A 23,568-nucleotide genomic window follows, 5' to 3' on the forward strand; every position below is an offset into this window, starting at 1 on the left:
TCACTGAAAGTAAGCATGCAGGTACAGCAGGCAGTGAAGAAAGCGAATGGCATGTTGGCCTTCATAACAAGAGGAGTTGAGCATAGGAGCAAAGAGGTCCTCCTGCATTTGTACAGGGCCATAGTGAGACCACACCTGGAATATTGTGTGCAGTTTTGGTCTCCAAACTTGAGGAAGGACATTCTTGCTATTGAGGGAGTGCAGCGTAGGTTCACGAGGTTAATTCCCAAGATGGCGGGACTGTCATATGTTGATCGATTGGAGCGTCTGAGTTTGGATACTCTGGAATTTAGAAGGATGAGAGGGCATCTTATTGAAACATATAAGATTATTAAGGGTTTGGACACGCTAGAGGCAGGAAACATGTTCCCAATGGTGGGGGAGTCCAGAACCAGGGGCCATAGTTTAAGAATAAGTGGTAAGCCATTTAGAACGGAGATGAGGAAAAACTTTTTCACACAGAGAGTTGTGAGTGTGTGGAATTCTCTGCCTCTGAGGGCGGAGGAGGCTGGTTCTCCGGATGCTTTCAAGAGAGAGTTAGATAGAGCTCTTAGGGATAGCGGAGTTAAGGGATATGGAGAAAAGGCAGGAATGGGGTACTGATTGTGGATGATCAGCCATGATCACACTGAATGGCGGTGCTGTTTTGAATGGCCGAATGGCCTACTCCTGCACATATTGTCCATTGTCTTTTGTAACTGATAGGGCTCTGGGGATTGTTGTAGAGCAGAGGGATCTAGAAGTGCAGGTACGCAGTTCCTTGAATGTGGCATCACAGGTAGATATGGTCGTCTAAAAGGCTGTTGTCACATTGGCCTTCATTACTCAGTGTATTGAGTATAGAAGATACTCAATGAGTAACTCAGTGGGTCAGCCAGCATCTCTGGAGAAAAAGGATGGGTGACGTTTTAGGTCGGGTCCCTTCTTCAGGCTCTTTCTACACACTTTGTCTAACCAGGATCTGCATTTATTTTCTATACACAATGGAGTAAATAAGTTGGTTGCTCATATTGCAGTTGTATAAGACATTGGTGAGGCCACATTTAGGGTATTGTTTTCAGTTTTGATCACTATGTTATAGGAAAGATGTCAAGCTGGAAAGGGTGCCAAGAAGATTTACAATTATGTTGTCAGGACTCGAGGATCTGAGCTATCGGGAGAGGTTGAGCAGACTAGGACTATATTCTTTGCAGTGCAGGAGGATGAGGGATGATGGTATAGATGTGTTCCAAATTATGAATTGAATTGAATTGAATTGAATACTTTCTTGTCACATGTGACAAGTCACAATTAAATTGTTTGCTTGTATACCCAAGGTGAGAGGAATGGATTGGGTAAATGCACAGAGTATTTTGCCCAGAGTATGGGAACCAAGGATCAGAGGACATAAGTTTAAGGTGAGGGGGGGACCCTTCTTCATTGGTTCACGGATGTTGTTGCGGCTCACCTTGTAGCCCCTGGGGACAGCTCTTTCTTCTTGCTGCTGCCAATGACCAGATGCATTAGGTCATCGTAAAACTCACTCCCCTGTCACCTGCTGCTGCTGCTGCCGAATGTGGTGTATGTCGGCTACAGGGGGAGAAGGAGGAGGAGATAGGGAGTTGGGGGAATAGGCCGATTGGACAGTGACAGAAGAAAGAGGAGGCGGCGGTTGTGGGGGGGGGGGGGGGGGGGGGGGGGAGGACAGAGTAATGGGAGGAGGAGGCAGCCAGTTGTGTGGGGAGCAGACAAAGTCACCGCCGACAGCTAGCAGCAGCAGCAGATGAGAGGAAGGGAACCTTACGGTGACCGAACGGGTCCTGTCGGTTGCGGCCCAAAGAAAACACTATCCCCATGGGCTACAACGTGAGCCACAACAGTAGCTGCATCACCAGTCCGTGTGGTGGGTGAAGAAGGGCTCGCTGGTGCACCTTGTGAGTTGCGGGTGGGGTCAGTAGCCGGGGTTCTAAACAGCCAGGGGGACGGTGCAAGCCAGGGGTGGCATCGGCAAATCCATCTGCTATATCCAAAATCCTTTAGAAAGGGTTCCATTAAAATTAGGGTTTACTGTATGTATGTTAATATAGAGATATAGCATAATCCAGGCAGCTTTATCTATTTGGTAATTAAAACAGCGCAGGTCAAAAAAAATTACCATTTGCAATGGATTTTTTTCTCTTTTTCTAAACCTTCTCTTGCACCTAAAGTGTCGAAGCCAGTGAACTATGAAACTTTTAAGGAACTCATTACAATATTAATATATTATGAAATATCTGATTGTAATGCCTTTGATATTAATTTCACAACATTCAGCACAATCTCATTTCTTTCAGTCATGAAATGTAACTCTGACATTTTTTTTCATTATAGAAATCTTAATAAGTTACTGAAACAATGGCTTTTTGGGGGAGTGGAACATTTAATGGGATGTTTTCTCTCTAACATGCTTCTCCCACTATCCCCATTAAATTGTGATTCCTCTACTTCTCTTCTGGTTACCGCTAAAATCTGAATAGAGACATGAGTCTAGAGTCCAACAACGGAACAATGAAATTATTACATGCTGCAGCACAACTGTAATGGTGACGCAGCGGTCATGGTGGCGCAGCGGTTGAGCTACTGCCTTGCAGCGATGGAGATCCGGGTTCGATCCCGACCACGGGTACTGTCTGTACGGAGTTTGTACGTTTTCCTCTTGACCTGCATGGGTTTTCTCCGAGATCTTTGGTTTTCTCCCACACTCCAAAGACGTACAGGTTTGTAGGTTAATTGGCTTGGGGGGTGGTAAATGTAAAAAATGGTCCTAGCGTGTGGAGATAGTGTTAGTGTGTGGGGATTGCTGGTCGGCGAGGACCCATTGGGCCGAATGGCCTGTTTCCGCGCTGTATCTCTAAATTAAAAACACTAAAACTGATATGTAAACGTAATCGAATTTGCTTTGAGCATCTGTATTGTTTGGATTTCTATCACTATTCCAGTTTCTATTAGCTATAAATTCAGAAACTTTTTTTCTGGTCATCCTCTTCACATTTTTTGACTGCCCTATGTGATGTCAATGACAAGTTTCCCATCAATTTTGAACGTGTTGAACTTTTTATTGTTTCCACATTTTTTCCCCAAAATATACTTTTTTCTTAAAATAGTTTAATCAACAATGCCAAATAGATCATTATATTTGTTTACAATATTTATATGATGTAAATTTTTCATTCTCAAGTATTGCATCGGCAATAGCTTTGAGGGGTTATTAGTGACTAGTGGCAGGAGGACCCTCAACTATGGCTTATCCCCATAGAAATGTCCCCATAGTACACCAGGTTTCAGTATGTTCCACAGCATGTAGCACTTCTCCTTGGAATGTGCTGGTCTGCAGCATTCAGTTTCATCTTCAACCAAGATGATTCATCTCTTTCTAGGTAAAGACATCGATGGCAGTCTCATCAGCAGCACGGCCACTTTGAGGGGAAAAGTGCAGTGGGATTGAGATTCCGTGCTTTTAGATTTCCCAAAATTTATAAAAAAGCTACTAGAAATATACAGATCTTTGCTTCGTGTTTTTAGTTGGTAGAAACTGGATATACTATAGGGAACAGTAGTCCCTGATTGTAAGTTACGATGAATTGTACTCTCTCTGTCTTTTATAGAAAACTAGACCAAGTGGGACGTGTTGGGTCCCTGTCACATGGGAGGCCTGGTCCCCCCAACACAACCCGTTCCCCAATGCAATATTCCACCACTCACCCAAAGCCCCCATGGGAGGCCTGGTCCCCCAATGCAACCCGTTTCCCAACGCAATATTTCACCACTCACCCATAGCCAACAACTGTGCAGGGGCTGCTCATTTTGCCTTATGCACTCCCTCATTTTTAAACTTAAAAATAAAATGCAATTGCACTTGCTAGCTAGCAGAACTAATTTTACTGTGACTTTTAAAAAATGGATTTGCACCTGCTAGCTAGCAGAACTCAGTGTACAGTGACTTTAAAAAAAATGCATTTGCACTTGCTTGGGCTGTGGCAGAACTCAGTGCACTTGGATAACAATAATGTTGCGAGCAGGGCTACAATTGTGACATCACAGCTGTAAGTACAGGGAATTAGCAGTTATATTTTTCCAAGTTTCTTCAGATATTTGAACATTTTGATTAATAACAAGAAATAATGCATGAATTTTTCAAATAAGGCAATTTTTGACATCACGGCATAAAACTACAGGAATATGTAAATATTTTACAGTTAGAGCGTCATTTTTTCGAGTAGTATGATTACACTCACACACGATCAGACTTTTAATAGTTACTAGACCAAGTGCAGACCCGTTGGGTCTGTTCCTCCAGTGCGGTTGTGGGGGGGGAGGCGGCATGCAACGTCACACACACTAACTATCCTCCCCCCCCCCCACACTCAAGCTAATTACCCCCCTTGATATTATATTAATATTATTAATTTGCTCCTTTTACCCCATAACCACCCTATCTACTGGCGCATAGCCCCCAACTTGCAGTCTCATCTAGAGAGAGGGGGGGGGGGCAGGGGTAGAGAGAGAAGGGGCAGAGACAGAGCGAGAGAGAGAGAGAGACACAGAGAGGGGCAAGAGGGATAGGGGGGTGGAGAGGAGGAGAAGAGGGAGGGTGGGTGAGGGGGGAAAGGTGGGGGAGGAGGGGAGGAGAGAGAGAGGGTGAGAGTGAGGGGGAGAGAGAGGGGGTGCTGAGGGGGTGAGGTGGGGAGCAGGGAGGGGGAGGAGAGGGGGGGAGGAGAGGGGGGGAGAGGAGGGGGGGAGAGGGGGGGAGAGAGGAGGGGTAAGAGGAGGGAGGGGAGAGAGGGGGCAGATAGGGGGGAGGGGAGGGGGGGGGAGTTGGGAGTGGATGAGGAGGGAGAGAAGGGGGCGGAGGGAGGGGGGGGAGGAGGGGGGGGGGGAAGAGAGGGGGTGGGGGAGAGAGGAGTGGGAGAGGGAGGAGGGGTGGAGAGAGGAGAGGGGGTGGATGATGGGAGGGGGAGAGGGAGTGGGGGGATAGAGAGGGGAGAGTGAGAGAGAGAACGGGAGAGAGACAGGTGGGGAGACGCAGAGAGATAAGAGAGAGGATAGGGAGAGAGAGAGAGGAGGGGAGAGAGAGAGAGTGCCGTTTTACTTCAACCCAAACCCAAACAACCATTTGCAGGCAGTGCGTTTTTACTTCAAACTAACCATATATTCATTTTCTAACCACATTAAGGGTACTCACAGTGATGTAGACATTTGTTCAGTGTCATTCAGAGCTCAGAGTGACAGAGACTAATTGACAGAGCTCCATCTTGCAGAGACTAATTGAGGCACACCACTTCCTGGTTTTATAGTCCCTCCCCCTCCCTCCAGCAGGGGCAGCAGAGAGAATGGTGAATTTTGTAAAAACATTAATATCTCTGTCATTTTTCATCGACGGGAAAAATCCTCGGCACACATGCGGCGGAGGGGGGCTCTGAGCGAGGTGGCCAAAAATGACGGCTGTAGGTGGCGGCGTTCTCTCGGAAATCGCAGCACAGACGGCCAAAAGCGGTTAAGAACAGAGATTTAGTAATATAGACTAGACCAAGTGCAGACCCGTTGGGTCTGTTCCCCCAATGTGTGGTTGCGGGGGAGGGGGGGCTGGGAAGGGGTGGTATGCGGCGTCACACACACTAACTACCCCCCCCCCCCCCGCACACACGCTAACCACCCCCCTTGATATTATATTATTATTAATTTGCTCCTTTTACCCCATACCGCCCTATCCACTGACTCATAGCCCCCAACTCACAGGTGCGTCTAGAGAGGGAGGGGGGTAGAGAGTGAGGGCAGAGAGTGAATGGGGAGAGACAGAGCGAAAGGGGCAGAGACAGAAGGGCAAGAGACAGAGGGAGAGGGGGTGGAGGAGTGGGAGGGTGGGGGAGGGGGGAGGTTGGGGGAGGAGGTGTGAGAGAGATGGGAGGAGAGAGAGGGGAGAGAGTGAGAGAGGGGGGCTGAGGGGGGAAGGGAAAGGGGGAGAGGTGGGGTGGGAAGAGGGGGAGGGGATGGGGGTAGGGGAGGGGTGGGGGGAAGGGGGTTTAGGGGAGGGAAGGTGGGAAAGGGTACGGGGCTGGGAGAGAAGATGGGGAGGGAGAGAGAGAAGAGGGGGAAGAGAGGGGCGAGAGAGAGGGAGAGAGAGAGAGTGAGAGGGAGAGAGAGAGAGGGGGAGAGAGGGGGAGAGAGAGTGGGAAAGAGAGAGAGGGAGAGAGAGGGGGGCAGAGAGAGAGAGGGGGAGAGAGAGAGAGGGGGGTAGAGAGAGAGAGAGAGGAGAGGGGCGGGGCGGCAGCCCGAGCGAGGCACGGAGCGATCTGAGGACGGTAAAAAGCAGCGGGGGGGACCAGCTGATCGTGGCTTCTGCCAGCGTGATAGAGCTGGGCCGGGCCGGGCCGGGGGGGACAGACGATCGGGCCTCCCCATAGAGGAGAGCAATGATCCTATAGCGGTATAGGATCTTTGGTAGAGAGGAGAGGGGAGAAAGGGAAGAAGGAGAGGGGAGGAGGTGAGAAGAGGAGGGGAGGTGGGGGGTGGAGGGGAGCCGGGCAGTGAGTGGGCTGCCAAATGAGGAGAGAGACAGACGCGGCTTCTGACTCTCTGGAAACCCACAGCTGGAATGAGTGCGCAGGCAGGCGGGAGATGGGAGGGGCGGGGCTTCACGAGCTGTGCCGGCAGTGAGGAGAAGGTTCAGCGCGTGAGGTGCCGCTGACCCCGAGATCTACAGAACAAAGATCCTATAGCGGAGTTGTAGAATCTTTGTTCTGCAGAACTTTCTCGATCTTTCTGCGCCTTTTGAAGAACGGGGGGATGGGTGGGCGAACGTACCTTGTGAAAAACTGGGCATGCGCGTTGACAGCAGCTGCATTAATCCACAGCGGCGGGAGGTGGGCCAGGAGGCAGGTGGGCCTGGATTGGTGGGCATGTGGGCATTGTGACGTCAGCAGCTGACAAGCGGCGATTATTTTTGAAAAAGTGAGTTTTGTGAACAACTTTATTCAAAATCTGGGGAAATAATCAACCGAATTTAGAGAGGAATGGATTTCTCAAATCATAAGTTAAATCCCTACCGAAATTGTAAAAATCTCTGCATTTTTGCGTCTGGTTTTCGAGGAGATATGTTTCAAAGGCAAAATGACATACACACACACACACACACACACACACACACACACACACACACACACACACACAGAGTTTTAAAAGTATATAGATATGATAAGATAGCAATGCTTAGTTTTGAAATTCCTTTATTTATTTATGCATTTCTTTGGACTTAACTTCACAAGCAAGGACAGCATTTATTATCCTTGTAAAGTTGAGATCTTTTTGAACCACTGCAGTCCTTCTGATGAAGGGACAACCATTGTGCTGTTGAAGGCGAATTTCAAAATTGAGATCCAGTGACAATGGAGGAATGGAGCGACATTTTCATGACAGGCTTACTGTGCAACTTGGAGGGGAACATACTTGTGGTTGCGTTCCCCTGTGCTTGCTTCCCTGTCCGATTTGGTAGTAGATGCTCTGGTTTGAGAGGTGCTGACAGAGTAGCTAGGTGAGTATCTCCATTTTGTGGATGGTACACATATTACAGACCACAGTGGGTTAAAACTTTAATCTTTAAATTGGTGGTTAAATTAAGCAAGCTACTTTGTTTTGAATGATATTGAACTTTCTCAATTTTTGACTAGGCAAGCAGTTACCTGTGCTTCATATATATTGGAATGGATCTGAGATGTCAGAGAGTGAGTTGCATGATATCCATGTTACACACTCTTGAGTTTCTGGTCATTGGTGACCCACTCAGCCGATTATGTGGTAATGAGGGATGGTAATGCCACTGAATATCAATGATAGGTGCTCTGTCTCTCTTTATTCGTGGAGGTGCTCATTTGCCTGACATGAATATGCATTACATGACTAAATTTGATTAAATTGTAGAGGAAACACACTCCAAATAGCTGTTCTGGATCTGTAGATGAGATATGCATGTGCCTTTAATATAGTTACCTCATCACTACTAACCACTCCCCATATCACAAGTATAATTACAACCTCCCCACCCACATATCGCTCTCTAGTTTCCGTGACAGACCACGTACAGCTAGTGCTCTCTGTAAAAATACAGTATGAATAAAATGAAGTAAAGTTACAGTGTGTCGATAACACATCTTTACATGGTGTCATACCTCTTACCCTTGCGCCTCCTGTTTGTCGGTTGTTTATTTAATTTTGCCCCAGTTTTCTGTCACCCCCCCCTCTTATTTCCTCGTTATGGCTACTTCTTGCCGCAAACCCGATATGCTCGTTTTCGATTCAGACATTGCCCATCGATGGGATGTCTTTAGACGTGACTTCGACCACTATGTCACAATCGCTCATCCTGCCGCCACCCCTGAAGTCAAAGCTTCTCTGCTTCTCAACCTGGCTGGTCCCGATGCCCTGGCTCGGTCAGACTTCTTCGTCTACGCTGCGGATGAATCTGCTCGGGACCCGGTATGTTTATTGGCTAAGTTTACCGCGATTTGCGACATTCCCTCTAACTGCATTTTAGAACGTTTTAAACTGTTCGGGCGGCGTCAGCACCCTGGTGAATCTGCCGAGAATTATGTCGCTGCACTGCGACACCTGGCCAGGCGGTGCCGCCTTGACACGCTGACCCCCGAGGAGCTGACCAGGGACCTTCTGGTTTACGGTCTCCCCGATGAAAAGCTAAGGGCTGAACTTTTGCGCAAGCCCGACCTGTCTTTTAACGAAGCTATGCATGCCTGCCGTTTAGCCGAAGCTGTCACCTCGGCGGTGTCACCGGCTGATCAGGACATTAACTTTGCCAGCGTTACCAGCCGTCGGCGGAACACGACCCCGCCACGACCCCCGTGGTCCGGCACTGCTCCCGGGGGGCGCGCCCAGCAAAGGTGCCCCAATTGTAACTTTGCCACTCATCAGTACAATGTATGCCCTGCTTTGGACAAAACGTGCAATTACTGCAAGAAACTGAACCATTTTTCTGCTGCCTGCCAGTCCCGTGGGAAGCCTGTTGCTGCTCCAAGGCATATGTTAAACAACTTGGAGCAAGCTGATAGCGAGCTCGGTTCCCAGTACCATCTCAACGAACTCCCTGTGTCTGAATCTGGGTCCTCTCAGGGGGAGACCAGCATATTTTCTCTGTTGGATGCACCTGCTGTGATAACAGACACTTCAGTTCGTGTAACTGTGAACAACTCGACCTTCACCGCTAAGATTGATACCGGAGCTGTTGCAAATGTTATGTCAACAAGCCTCTTCAGAAAGATAAGGACTAATGAGCAAGTTACTTCTGATCGCTCCACTTTACATGCCTACGGGGGAGGGGTGCTTGTTCCTGTGGGAAAGGCAACTCTGCGCTGCAAGATACTCCTACTCCAACTGGTTCGAGGTTGACCAGCTGCACTCCCTCACCTCTTCGGCCGTTGTCGATAAGCTGTGCCGCCATTTCTCTACCTTTGGCACCCCGGCCAGCCTGCAGTCGGACAACGGCAGCCAATTCACGAGCTCCGAGTTAAGGGCTTTCGCTACCAGCTGGAACTTCCGCCACTTCACCAGCAGCCCTGAGTACCCGCAAAGCAACGGTCTGGCCGAGCGTGCCGTCCGCAGTGCAAAGAACTTGCTGGAACAATATCGCTTGTCTAACTCCGACTTCTTCCTAGCCCTCCTTAACCTTCGCAACATATCCCGTGACCCTGCAATGGGCTCCCCTGCTCAGCGGCTCATGTCTCGCACTACCAGACCCCCGATCCCGGTGGCCCAGCGCTCACTCATCCCCTCTGTCCTCAAGCCCGCTGCTGTTCAGGAGCGCATTGCCCTTAAGCGCGATGTTCAGAAGCGCTCCCATGACAAGTCCTGCCGCCCCCTGCCGCGCCATTTCCCCGGTCAGGTCGTCCGCATGCAGACCCCCTCCGGTCACTCCAGGCTCGCTACCGTCGTCGCCTCTGCTGGGTCGCCTAGATCCTATCTCGTCGACCATGCAGGAACCGTCTACCGCCGGTCCCGCCAACACCTGCGGCTCGTCAACGAGCCACGACCGCCGCCCGCGGATCCTTTTGCTCCCCCACTGCAATTTCGGCCTCCGGGCGATGCTCTGCCCGCCGCTCCTCGCATGCCACGGTCTTTACCCTCTCAGCTCTATCAGTCCAATCCTCCTCTGGCTCGTCCTCCCTCGCCTGCCCGCGCGCTGCCCGCTGCTGACCCCGCATCCCCTCCTGCCTTTCTGCCCTTGTCTTCTCCGTCCCCTCCCAGCTCCCCTGTTCCAGTTCGGCCGTCTGCACCTGTTCCACATCTTCCTGCAGGGAGGGAAGATGGCGAGATGCGAACCCGGTCTGGACATGTTGTCAAGCCGCCTGTCCGCTATGGCGACTTTGCTTAACCGTTTCTAGCGCATGAGACGTGGTCGTCCTGTCACTACTTTGTTTGCCTTTCATTTCCAAGGGGAAGGATGTAGATGAGATATGCATGTGCCTTTAATATAGTTACCTCATCACTACTAACCACTCCCCATATCACAAGTATAATTACAACCTCCCCACCCACATATCGCTCTCTCGTTTGCGTGACAGACCACGTACAGCTAGTGCTCTCTGTAAAAATACAGTATGAATAAAATGAAGTAAAGTTACAGTGTGTCGATAACACTTCTTTACAGGATCCTCCAAGAGTATGATACGATTTATGCATGCAAGTTACTGATAATCTGCAGTGATTAAGTCAGATTCTGGCAGGGCATCTTAGCGTTCCTGAAAATAATCGTGAGGTGAGGTGTCCCATGAAGAAACGTTTCTTCATGGGACACCTACAATGGGTGCAGGAGTAGGCCGAAAGGCCTCTGATTCTGTATTATACATTGTATTTTATGATGATCAATTGTGGCCTTACACTCAGAAGGAGATCTCAACCATTGTACTAAACACAGCTTTCTGCAATTCCTCATGTTACAAAACATACTTGGCTAATAAAGTATGATTATGGTTATTATGATTTGGCATTATTTAAAGGGTGGCTGTCAGGGTGTCAGAGACATTAATTATTTCAATTTTTTTTTAATGTTCCTTCATGGGACACCCCACCTCACAATTATCTTCAGGAACGCTAAACTGCCCTGCCAAAATCTGACTTAATCACCTATTTAACATTTTACCCTACTTCTTCTTCTTTTGTGTGACGTGCACAGCCTAAAGTTGTTGGACAATTTGTTCTATTTGATCTTCCATTTGTGCACGTCGAGTTGATTGCATTAGTCGAAACAGGGCGGACCACGTGAAGGTTGCAATCTTCCACCCCAACATTTTACCCTGCCCTTGCATCAGACCTGATTGCCTGTTGACCTAATTTGTCCTATCTCTCTCCACCCCAAGAGAGCCCAGTGTCAGTCTGTTGACTGAATAGCCACATCCGATCAACTAATAGCGTTTCCCCTATTCACTGTCAGATTCGCCCCAGACCAGGCCTGTCTCTGAAGCTTTGAAATCAATAGAGGCGACCTCCCAGTTCCTTATACAACCTGGTGCAGGTTATTTGAGTGTTCACTCCAGTGTAAATGCTAAAGAGTCACAGCAGCTTTATATTCTGTTTCTGAACTTCATGCTAGTCTATCATTACAGTGCAGTTGAAGAAAGAACGGAGAACAATTGTCTACGTTCAAGACTTCAGTGTTTAATTTATGTTATGAGAGCTGCATTAGGCCATTCAGCCCATCATCTACTCCGCCATTCAATCATGGCTGATCTAATTTTTCCCTCTCAACCCCATTCTTTTGCCTTCTCTCCATCAGCCCTGACACCTGTACTAATCAAGAATCTGTCAATCTCCACCTTAAAAAATATCCATTGATTTGGCCTCCACGGTCTTCTGTGGCAATTAATTCTACAGATTCATCACCCTCTGACTAAATAAATGTCTCCTCATCTCCTTCCTAAAGGTCCATCCTTTTATTCTGAGGCTATGACCACTGGCCCTTGACTCTCCAACTAGTGGAAACATCCTCCACATCCACTCTATCCAGGCCTTTCACTATTCGGTAAGTTTCAATGAAGTCCCCCCTCATCCCTCTAAACTCCAGCGAATACAGGCCCTGTGTCGTTAAACGCTCATCATATGTTAACCCAAACATTCCTGGGATCATTCTCGTAAACTCCTTTGGACCCTCTCCTATGCCAGCACATCCTTCTCCCATATGGGGCCCAAAACTCCTCACAAAACTCCAAATTCGGTCTAACCACTGAGGCCTTATAAAGCCTCAGGATTACATCCCTGTAATGAATCCATGTACATAAAAAGCTTGCTACCCCCTTACTGCCAGCAAGTTAAGTGCCATTGTCAGAGGAGGAAAGAAAGTGGAGAATGAGGCCACCATGACTACAATGGTAGTCAAAGATAGCATAAAAGCAAAAAAGAAGGCATATAACATGGCAAAGATTAGTGGGAAGTGGGAAGTCAACAAAAAAAGGCAATAAGGCGAGAAAAGATGAAATACGAAGTTAGGCCAGCCAATAATATAATCGAGGATGCCAAAAGTATTTCGGATATATAAAAAGTAAAAGAGAGGCAAGAGTGGACATTGGACTGCTGGAAAATGATGCTGGAGAAGTAGTAATGGGGAAGAAAGAAATGGCAGGCAAACTGTACAAGTTTTTTGCGTCAATCTTCACAGTGGAAGACACCAGCAATGTGCCAAAAAATCACAAGAGTCAGGGGGCAGAAGTGAGTGCAGTCATTATTAATGAGGAGAAAGTGCTTGGGAAGCTGAAAGGTCCGAAGATGGAAAAGTCACTTGGACCAGATGAACTATACACCAGGGTTCGGAAAGAAGTAGCTGAAGAGAAGATGGAGGTATTAGTAACGATAGTTCAAGAATCACTAGAGTCAGGAAAGGTTCTTGAGGACAGGAAAATTCCAAATGTAACCCCACTGTTTAAGAAGGAAGCGAGGCAAGATAAATAAATTATAAACCAGTTAGTCTGATTTCTGTGGTTGGTGAAATTTCAGAGTACATTATTAAAAATGAGATTTTGGGATACTTGTAAGTATCTGATTAAAAAAAATAGGCCGAAGTCAGCATGGTTTTGTTCAGGGGAAATCTTGCCCGACAAATCTATTGGAATTTTTTGCGGATGGGCTGAATGGACTAATTCTGCTCCTATGTCTTCTGTTGTTATGGACTACAAGAAAGTTGTGGTGAGATGATTGCAAGTTTAACTCAACCAAGTCGAAGCAAATGTTGCAGCAAACTTATTAAGAGAGTTAGATGAAAGAAAGTTTTGCTTTGTTTATATTATTCTCCAATGTATTTGGCCAGCACCTTATGGGTTGAAGTGCAGATATGATTACATGTCTTTTTTTAAAACTAAGATCAAACACATGTATATTATGCAGTCTGTCACTGACTTTATCCTAAAGAGGATCTTTTTTTTTTTTAATTCATCTCCTGTCATTTCCTATTCCATGAAACATGACACACATCAGATTCAAATTCTGTGAAGTTAATAGTTTTGAACCAGATTTTGTCTCTGAGGTACACCAATAAATTCTTTGGTGTTTTACTTCACCAATATGACATGATGCACCATGAGGCAGTTGGCACCACATTCCAAGATCTCCTGTTGTTTCTAGCCCTATTAACACAGTTTTCTGTCCAGCCTCTTTGTCTCTTTAACCCAAAGTTCTGTGTTCTGGAATGGAATACTAACCCTTTCCTCAGAATTCAGACTTCCTCAGAATTCAGACTTGTATTTGTTGTCATTCATTTCTCCATTCCAGCCTAACACGTCAATTCTTTTCTTTCCAAGCCTCTGTACGCAGAAGGAAAACAGGTAAGTCGTTCTCTTAAAACCTGACAATGCCATTTTATTTCTCATGGATTGTTTGTGTCGATACTGTCTTAAGCCACCATGCTTCAATGAATGGTAAATTTGCAGTTTTAAGAGAACAATAATCACCTCGCCACAACCATATGAATGTGGAGAGGGAAGAAAAAATTACCAGTGAAGTATTTTTAATTAAAATTATAAACATGTTTTACAGTGATGTTCAAGATGTAATCAGCTATTCTTAAGAATTTTAATTGATGGCTAGAATCCAGGACAGGGTAGAATGTACATGGGCAGATGGGGGAGAGGGGAGGTGAGTTAGAAGGAGATTAAATTGTTAAGTAGACCCTTAAGTAGACTCATGTGATAACTCCAAAAAGCAGCACCAGGACACCATGCATCACCATGATCAACGTTACCAAAACCTTTTACTCCATCAATTGAGAAAGTCTGTGGAAACCTCTTCTCAGATTAAATGGCCCACAAAAAATTGTCTCCATCTTATGCTTGCTCCGCATCAGTGTGATATTAACCAATAGGTCTACAACAAAACCCTTCTCAAAGAAGAGTGGTGGCACCCAAGGCTGCATCATTTCCCCAACACTTTCGCAAAATTTCATGCTTCAATGTTTCATCTCACCTGCAACAAATTTCCCACAGAAGTTAGGCTAATCTTATTCAGCTAATAGTAACACACTCCTGAACTAAGCTTACCCAAACAATGCCCTGAGAACGCTTCTATGTCTGCATGCTCAGAAGCCAAGCTCTAAGCCATTATCTACCCTTTCACTGGGGCACATGAGAGGATAGTTCTTCAACTCATAGTGAGAGGATAGTTCTTGCAACATTTGCAAGATATTGTATAACACTGCCCTCTGATAATAAAGGTTCATGACAAGAACCTGACAAAGGTCAGAAGCCATCTTCTGGCGAAAAGCTGCTGTACATAACAACATTGACTACTAAATTGTTAACATAGATAATAAATAACATGGACCCAGCACTGTCCCATGCGGCACTCCATTGGTCACAGGCCTCCAATCAAAAAAAAAACAACCCTCCACAACTTTGAAAGAAGGAACTGCAGATGTTAGTTTACACCGAAGATAGACACAAAATGTTGGAGTAACTCAGCGGGTCAGGCAGCATCTCTGGAGAAAGGGAATAGATGACGCTTCGGGTCGAGACCCTTCAGCAGAATCAGGTCTGATGAAAGGTCTCGACCCGAAACGTCACTATTCCTTTTCTCCAGAGATGTTGCCTGACCCGCTATGTTACTCCAGCATTTTGTGTCAACCTTCCACAACCACCCTTAAACTCCTTCCTTCAAGCCAATTTTGAATCCATATGGCTGGCTCACCTTGGATTCTATATGATCTAACTTTCCAAAGCAGCCTACCATGCGGGAAATTGACAAAAGCCTTATTAAAATCCAGGTAGAAAGCATCCACGGCCATGCCTTCATCAATCCTCTTGGTGACCTCTTCAAAATACTGTGTCAATTTTGTGAGACATGATTTTTAATGCAGAAACCTATGCTGATTATCCCAAAGCAGTCCTTATCTATCCAAATTAGGGTGGCATGGTGGTGTAGTGGTAGAGCTACTGCCTTAAAACACCAGAGACCCGGGTTCGATCCTGACTATGGAAGCTTGTCTCTATGGAGTTTGTACGTTCTCCCCATGATCTTCTGTTTTCTCACACACTCCAAAGAAGTACAGGTTTGTAGGTTAATTGGCTCAGTATAAATGTAAAATAGTCCCTAGTGCGTGTAGGATGGTGTTAATGTTCGGGGATCGCTGGTCGGTTTGGACCCGGTGGGCCGAAGGGCATGTTTCCACGCAGTATCTCTAAACTAAACTAATGCTGATGGATCTGTCCCTCAGAATCATCTTCAACAACTATCCCACCAGTTCCTCGACTTTTTCTTGCTGCCCTACTTAAATAATGGTAAACAATTCCCCACCCTCCAGTCTTGCCGAGCTTCATCTGTGGCTAAAAATGATGGATATACCTCTATAAGGACCTCCACAATTTCTTCCTTGGCTTCCCACAAGACACAATGGTGCACTTGGGGACTCATCCCTGGGGATGTATCCACCTTAATGCATTTTAAACTACCAATATCGTACCTGGTAATCTATATATGATCTAAGATATCACAACTCAATGACAGACTTCATAACTCACATGTCTGCAAGATGGGAATATGTACGTAGAGGTAAAGCCTGTGAATTAGCTTGCCCTAAAATCAAGTCTTCTCTCCATGAATAAGGAGCTTGGGTGACGTCCCAAATATAGAACAGCAAACGACAGACTATTGTAAAGATCAGTGGCAACAGCCTGAGACATGATGGTAACCATAGTCTTCATGGGCAATGCAATCAGGCACGTGTGGGAGCCTATATTTGGGAGGTAAGTTCAGTCTGTGCAGAAGTTGCTCCCAGAGGCTGCTAGCTATGAACATGTAACTTTGAGTGTATATGATCTTGGATGATGAACCATTCTCTGCATTCTCTGACATGGTCACCTGTGATGTCTGTTGCCTGTGGTCAATCACCATAATATCCAGTAAGGAGGAGTAAGGTGTATGGAAATCCTTTTTGGAAGTCAGCCTGAAGTCCAAGAAAGTAATTGAAAAGGGGTCAGGAAGGGGTCAGACTTCAGCAATGTGCAGAGTAAGTACTGCAGTGCAATGTTATAGAGCAGCCTAGCTAAGTATACAGGTTGCTTGCTGGCATTAAGAGCATAGTTCAGGGATAACAGGGTTAACAAAACTTGTTCTTGTGTGAACAAGGAATGTCATTTATCAGATTCAATATCATACTGGAGACAAATTTTGCACTGAATTTTGAATTTTTCAATATATTACATCGATTGTGCCTGATGAGGCTGATAAAAGCATTTTATTTCAAATACATATAACACTACTCCATCAAACAACTTTATGCTGCAAGTCTCGACCCTCAAGTATGTACCATCTACATCGTAAACTGCTCCCTGAGAAAATCAGGTAAACTAAACATTATAATCTCCCCCATATTAACCTTTTAATTTATTGCCCTAAAGAAACTAAACCTGATGATATGTTGTAATGTAGTCTGTCATTTTTTTAGTTTTTCAGTGTTCTCTATTGAAACACTGTAATTTAACAAGCCATTCAGTTCCACGTTACAATACTCCCCCCTCTCTTTCCTCTGGCCCCATCTGTACCCCAGTGCTCACAGATTTTTCTCTCAATCACCCTGATCACTCTGCTCCTTACTCCTTACTCCTTCTCCAAATGCTCATCTTCCATCCCCATATTTACTTGTTATCTCCCCTCTATTGCCTCACCTCTGTCCCCCCCCCCCCCTTTATCTCTCCCGCTGGCTTTACATTACACTAGTCTGCTTTCCTTATCTCACATTCTTTTGTCTCCTTTTCATCTCTAGCCTTAGTCACTTTCACCATCCATTTGTCAGCTCACCTGTATCCACCTATCACCCACCAGATTCTGCCTTATCCCCACCTCTCTTTTTCAGTTCTCCCTCTCCTACTCTATCAGTTTGATGAAGGATCCCAACCCCAAACATCATCTATCCCTTCTCTTTATAGAACTCCATTGAGTTCTTTTAGCATGCAATTTTTGCTCAAGATTCCGGCATCTGTGGTTTCTTGTGCCTTCAATTTATTTTATAATTAGACATTCAGTCACCAAAGGAAATCAGGGATATGTAAAAGGCCAGAATTGAAGCTGGAGATAGCATAGCTAGGGAGGACAAGTCCACAGAGCAATTGGAACAATGTGAGTTTTAAATTGAATTTCAAATGTTAACGGCCAAGTAGTTGGTACATTAATATTGGAAGATTGCCATTTTATTCAATATGATGAATAAAATTTTAAATAACTTACCATTCATTTTTAATTGCACAATTATGGTGTTTTTAATCACTCAGCCTGAGCAATATCCTATATTTCATATATAATAATTAAGATATAACATTTTGCCCTTTCGGATGAAATATTTTAATTTTGTTGCAGAAAAATTGGACGAGATCCTCGCAGCAGCTGATCGTTCAGTTAGGCCAGAGAACGTGGCGGCAGACTCTCGAGCTGCAACAGTCAAGCAACGACCCACAAGCAGGCGCATCACATCAGCAGAAATCAGTGTGAGAAAATTATGCATGTTTCAAACTATTTTGAGTTATGAGCACTGCAAAGAATGGCAGTGCATTGTTTAAATTCCTTGTCCCAATGATTGGAGTCATTTACCATCACGCACCTTTGTTGAGCAATCCCATATGGCTATAACTAGAATGAATGAATGAATGAATAAGGTTATTGGCCAAATATTCACATACAAGGAATTTGCCTTGGTACTCCGCCCACAAGTGACAAGACAACAGTGACAGTTAAGAATGGTACATAAAACAGTAAACATTAATAATAAAACATTATTGATTAAACATGTGAATTAAATAAAATACCAGAGCAAAAGGAGGCTACAGGTTTTTGGTTATTGAGTAGAGCTACTACTCGTGGAAAAAAGCTGTTTTAAGTCTGGCTATGGTAGCTTTGAATATAGGGCGTCGCCTTCCAGAGGGAAGTGCTTCAAAGAGTTTGTGGCCAGGGTTAGAGGGGTCAGAGATGATCTTGCCCGCTCGCTTCCTGGCCCTTGCAGTGTACAGTTTGTCATTGGAGGGAAAGTTGCAGCCAATAACCTTCTCAGCTGATCGGACGATTCGCTGCAGCCTCCGGGTGTCGTGCTTGGTGGCTGAGCCAAACCAGACCATGATGGAGGACAGACTCTACGATGGCCGTATCGAATTGAACCATCATTGCCTGTGGCAGATTGTGCTTCCTCAGCTGCCGCAGGAAGTACATCCTCTGTTGTGCCTTTTTGAATGTGGAGTTGATGGTAGCCCCCCACTTAAGGTCCTTGGAGATGATGGTTCCCAGGAACTTAAAAGACTCCACAGATGTGACTGTGGTGTTGTTGATGGTGAGTGGGGTGAGGGGAGGGGGAGCTCTCCTAAAGTCTACAATCAATTCCACTGTCTTAAGAGCATTGAGCTAAGGTTGTAGCGATGGCACCAGGACGCCAGCTGTGACACTTCCTGTCTGTAGGCAGATTCCTCCCCATCCTGGATCAGTCCACTCAGGGTTGTGTCGTCCGCAAACTTGAGAAGCTTGTCAGAGGAGTCAGTGGAGGTGCAGTCATTGGTGTAGAGAGAGTAGAGGAGAGGGGAGAGTACACGGCCTTGCGGTGCTCCTATGCTGAGGGTTTGCGGGTCCGAGATGTGCTTTCCCAGCCTCACATGCTGCTTCCTGTCTGTCAGGAAGCTGGTGATCCACCGACAGAGGGATTCAGGCACAGTCAACTCGGAAAGTTTGGAGTGTAGTAGCTCTGGCACAATGGTGTTGAATGCAGAGCTAAAACCAACAAAAAAAATTCTCGCATAGGCCCCCTGGCGGCCTAGGTGCTGGAGGATGAAGTGCAAGCCCAGGTTGACTGCGTCATCCACAGATCTATTGGCCCGAAATGCAAACTGCAGAGGGTATAGCAGGGGGTTCGTGATATTTTTCAGCTTGGCCAGCACAAGCCTTTCAAGGGTCTTCATGACTACAGAGGTCAGTGCGACAGGCCTGTAGTAATTAAGGCCAGTAATCCTTGCCTTTTTGAGTACAGGGACAATAGTGGAGCAGGCAGGGGCAGTACAGGTTTGCAGGGACTGGTTGAAAATGTCTGTGTAGACCAGTGCCAGTTTGTCGGCACAGAGCTTGAGAGTAGAGGGGGAAACATTGTCCGGTCCTGGAGATTTCCGGCTTTTCTGTCTTCTGAAAAGCCTCTCCACCACCTCTTTTTATTGTTGATGATGGAGAAGTGATGTTGTGCAGCACGGAGTGTGTGGGTAATTCATTCATAAATAGAATAGACACGAACTTCCGACCTCAAAAGATCACGGACTTCGATTGTTACCTACCGTGAATTTTTCCTGATTCTCGGCACGAGAAGCGTGTGAAAACTGCTTTTTGTTGCATAGCAAGGTAAGTACCTTTAATCACCGCCATCTCCGAACGGCATTGAAGTCATAGGAAAAAAAAATCTTTCTTTTTTGATTTGAACTTGGAGATGCGTTCCTGCCATGTGCCGTCCGTCCAAACTATATGGCCAGGCACGGCCTTCTGGCAAGGCCATGCTGGGCTAAAGGCTTGGGCCACCATTCCCCTCACGCCACTTCCGTAACGTTACCCCCAATCTCCATCTAGCTCCATCTCCAGCTTATCTTTCTTTTCTTCCCTAATGCTAACCCTAATGCTAACGCCAATGCTAGCCCCAGCCCCCAGCTCCCAGCTCCCAGTTCCCAATTCCTCAGCCCCGGCTCCCAGATCCCCAGCCCCAGATCCAGATCCCCAGCCCGAGATCCAGATCCCCAGCCCCAGATCCAGATCCCCAGCCACAGATCCAGACCCCCAGCCCCAGGTCCCCAGCCCCAGATCCCCAGCCCCAGATCCAGGTCCAATGCCCCAGAGCCCCAGCCCCAGATCCAGACCCCCAGCCCCAGGTCCCCAGCCCCAGATCCCCAGCCCTAGATCCAGAGCCCCAGCCCCAGATCCAGAACCCCAACCCCATAGCTGCCTTGTATTGTGACATGAAAAGATGGATACAAATGAATGAAACACCAGTATTAAGGAAACACTAATCCCTGTTCATTATGTTGCTTCCTGTTCTCAACCTTAAGAACTGTTGGAGCCTTAAGATAGTTATAGTCATCTCCATCACGTGTGGGATATGACTCGGTGTGAGGGAGATGACTTGATTGATCATCGCCATCATGCTGCGTCATATCCGTCATGTGAGCATTTTATGCTCATAATGTGTAAAATAATACAACTATGACCATAATTATAAATTGTAATTGATAAATGAACAATATGCTTCAGCATATTCATCTGAAGTTAATGTTTCAGCCCGAAACATTGCCTATTTCCTTCACTCCATAGATGCTGCCGCACCCGCTGAGTTTCTCCAGCACTTTTGTCTACCTTATAGTTTTAGAGGATGTTGGTAAAAAGTAATGTGACGGTTACCATTCTTGCTAAAATCACCACTTTTTCCGGCAGTAAACTGTTACGAAGGTTTAAAATCAATGCGTTAGATATTTCTGATTTTTTTGGGTGGTTTATTTGAGGAAGATACTCTATAATTTGAAAGACTGCGACAAAAATTTGATTTTATATTCTTAAATCAGTTATATTTTATAGTGTTCATCATAAAAATGTGACGGATATGAATGAATGCAATGGTCAACCTGGAAAAAGAAAAGGAAAAAAATAATTAAACTCTCTAAAAGATTGCGCCAAACATATTTTTCCCATAGTAGAGATGTTCATCTATGTGAAACAACATTCAAATTTGTAAAAATCTAAGTTTCATAATCGGGTTTCCAGAAACTTCAAAGTAGGCACTTACTGAAGAATCACCCGGTGACGCAAGGAGGCCTGCGCCGGCAGTCGCCCGAGCAGGGCTGAGCTCTGTCTGTACCACATCCTGCGCAAAGCCGCCGGCACGGCCGCGCACCTTCTGTGTCTGGGCTTCACTGTCGGGATCGGGGTTGTCAATAGGCCGGAGACAAGTGAGTGTGAGTATTTGAGCCACTGCCTTCAGGACTGACCCAAGGCAATGGACTGTAGTTACGCCATGTTCATGACGCCCGTAACTAGGGGCCACATAGGTGGCGTCCTCGAAGGGGCGGGATCAATGTGAACATGTGATTTGATGCCTGCCATCCAGGCGGGATGGGGGCGGGATCTATGTGAACACGTGGTAGATGTGGCCCGCCATCCGCTCACAGACATGCCACCCGGCCCCTATGCAGAACAAGTTTGCCGACCCCTGGCCTAGAGTATCTAACTCTCTTTTAAAATGGCCTCTACTACCTTCTGTGGCAGAGAATTCCACAAATTCGCAGCTGTCTGGGTGAAAACGTTTTTTTCTCATTTCAGTTTTAAATGGCCTTCACTTTATTCTTAGACTGTGGCCCCTGGTTCTGGACTCCCCCATCATTGGGAACATTTTTCCTGCATCTAGCTTGTCCAGTCCAATCTTTCCTCATATGTCAGTTCTGCCATCCCGGAGATTAACCTCGTGAACCTAGGCTGCATTGCCTCAATAGCAAGGATGTCCTTCCCCAAATTTGGATGTCCTTCCCCAAATTTGGATGTCCTTCCTCAAATTCGGAAGGAGAGAGAGGGAATGCCGGGGCTACCTAAAGTGAGAGAAATCAATATTCATACCAAGCGAAATATGAGATGCTGTTCCTCCAATTTGCGTTTAGCCTCACTCTGACAATGGAGGAGACTGAGGACTGAAAGGTCTGTGTAGGAATGAGAAGGAGAATTAAAGTGTCCAGTAACCAGGAGATCAGGTTGGTTCACGCGGGCTGAGCGAAGGTGTTCCGTGAAACGATCGTCCAGTCTGCATTTGGTCTCGCCGATGGATAAGAGTCCACAGGCAAAAAAAGCTGGAGTAACTCAGTGGGAGAGGCAGCATCTCTGGAGAGAAGGAATGGGTGACACACAAAAAGCTGGAGTAACTCAGCCGTAACAGGCAGCATCTCTGGAGAGAAGGAATGGGTGAAGGGTATTTGATCCTTAGCTGTTGTGCTTCTGGCAAAATGTCACCACAGAATGGTGCTGTTCCTGCCCTGTTCATGTGTTCAATGTTCAATTAATTCCAACACTCATTGCCCATCTGTAAATATTTTTGTATTTTCTTTCAGTCATTATTTGAGCGTCAAGGAATGCCCTCAAAGTCAACCCCACCATCTGTACCAGAAAAGCCACACCTCCCAATGCCTAGAAGAATGTCACGGACAAAGTCTATAGGTAAAATAACTATTCTTACACAGAATTTGTGGATCTTTTGATCTTTAATCTCCATTGGTTCAATTTTCCATCATGTGTTGCATCGGTGCAGGATAATTAAGTTCTCAAGAATCAATATCCAGAGTATGATGCATTAACTCATCCAGACCAGAGGGGTTGTTACAGCAAAGAGAGAGGGAACAGGGATCTTGTTGCTGCCAAGGTAATACGAGGGATCCTTTAGCTACTCAGCTGGATGGAAGGATCCTAATGTAGTCTTACCATGGCAAAGGAGGCAGAACTGCCAATCCATTGCCATCTATCTTTCTAACAATGTATACATTTCTAACAATGTACACATTGTCAAACCCATTGCCTAGTCTTGTATATGTCAGGAAAAAAGAGAGAAAAGTAAAACTAATATTCTAACCGTGTTTAAAGCCGTTCTGAATCAAGGTTTGATTTGACCTCTTCTTGTGTTCTTTATTCTGTCCTATTCGCATCTGTTAATCCTCACATTGATATTTGGAATTTATTTATTTTTAATCAATTTTTTTCATCTTTTTGGTGGAAGAATTTTTTGCAATTCAGATTTTTTGCAATTCTCCAATAAATATAATGCCAGCCTTGATATGAGCATGGACAGCAAAGTCAGCCACCTGTTCAGCTATGAAAGTCATCACCTCCTGAACTCAGTCTTGTTCTCATTCAGAGTCCAGACATGGATTTTCAAGGAGCAATTGTTCGTATACAAAAGGATGGGAATAGGCCCTTTGAACCTTGGGTTATTCTGCCCACTGGATATCAATCCATGATTTAAAGACCAGAACCCAGTATCCACGACCATTTACTTGAATTAATTTTTAAGTCATTCATAGCTTGCAAATT

General features: G+C 46.0%; 1 protein-coding gene across 10 annotated transcripts in view; it reads left to right on the top strand.

The window, feature by feature from the left end:
- shank3 (SH3 and multiple ankyrin repeat domains 3) overlaps nucleotides 1-23,568 on the top strand; it is a 541,235-nt gene that overhangs the window by 480,363 nt on the left and 37,304 nt on the right. For 9 of the 10 annotated variants that reach the window (XR_004415240.1, XR_004415241.1, XM_033039988.1 and 6 more), the window contains exons 19-21: nucleotides 13,809-13,832; nucleotides 17,854-17,981; nucleotides 22,596-22,701. Coding sequence is in view for 8 of the 10 variants with exons in the window: in XM_033039988.1 (XP_032895879.1) it covers nucleotides 13,809-13,832; nucleotides 17,854-17,981; nucleotides 22,596-22,701 (258 nt within the window). In the remaining 2 variants the exon portion in view is untranslated. The remainder of the gene's footprint in view (nucleotides 1-13,808; nucleotides 13,833-17,853; nucleotides 17,982-22,595; nucleotides 22,702-23,568) is intronic. The other variant, XM_033039991.1, reaches the window with a different exon arrangement.

The sequence above is a fragment of the Amblyraja radiata genome, chromosome 21 (genome assembly GCF_010909765.2).
Source record: "Amblyraja radiata isolate CabotCenter1 chromosome 21, sAmbRad1.1.pri, whole genome shotgun sequence".
In the NCBI taxonomy this organism is placed as follows: domain Eukaryota; kingdom Metazoa; phylum Chordata; class Chondrichthyes; order Rajiformes; family Rajidae; genus Amblyraja; species Amblyraja radiata.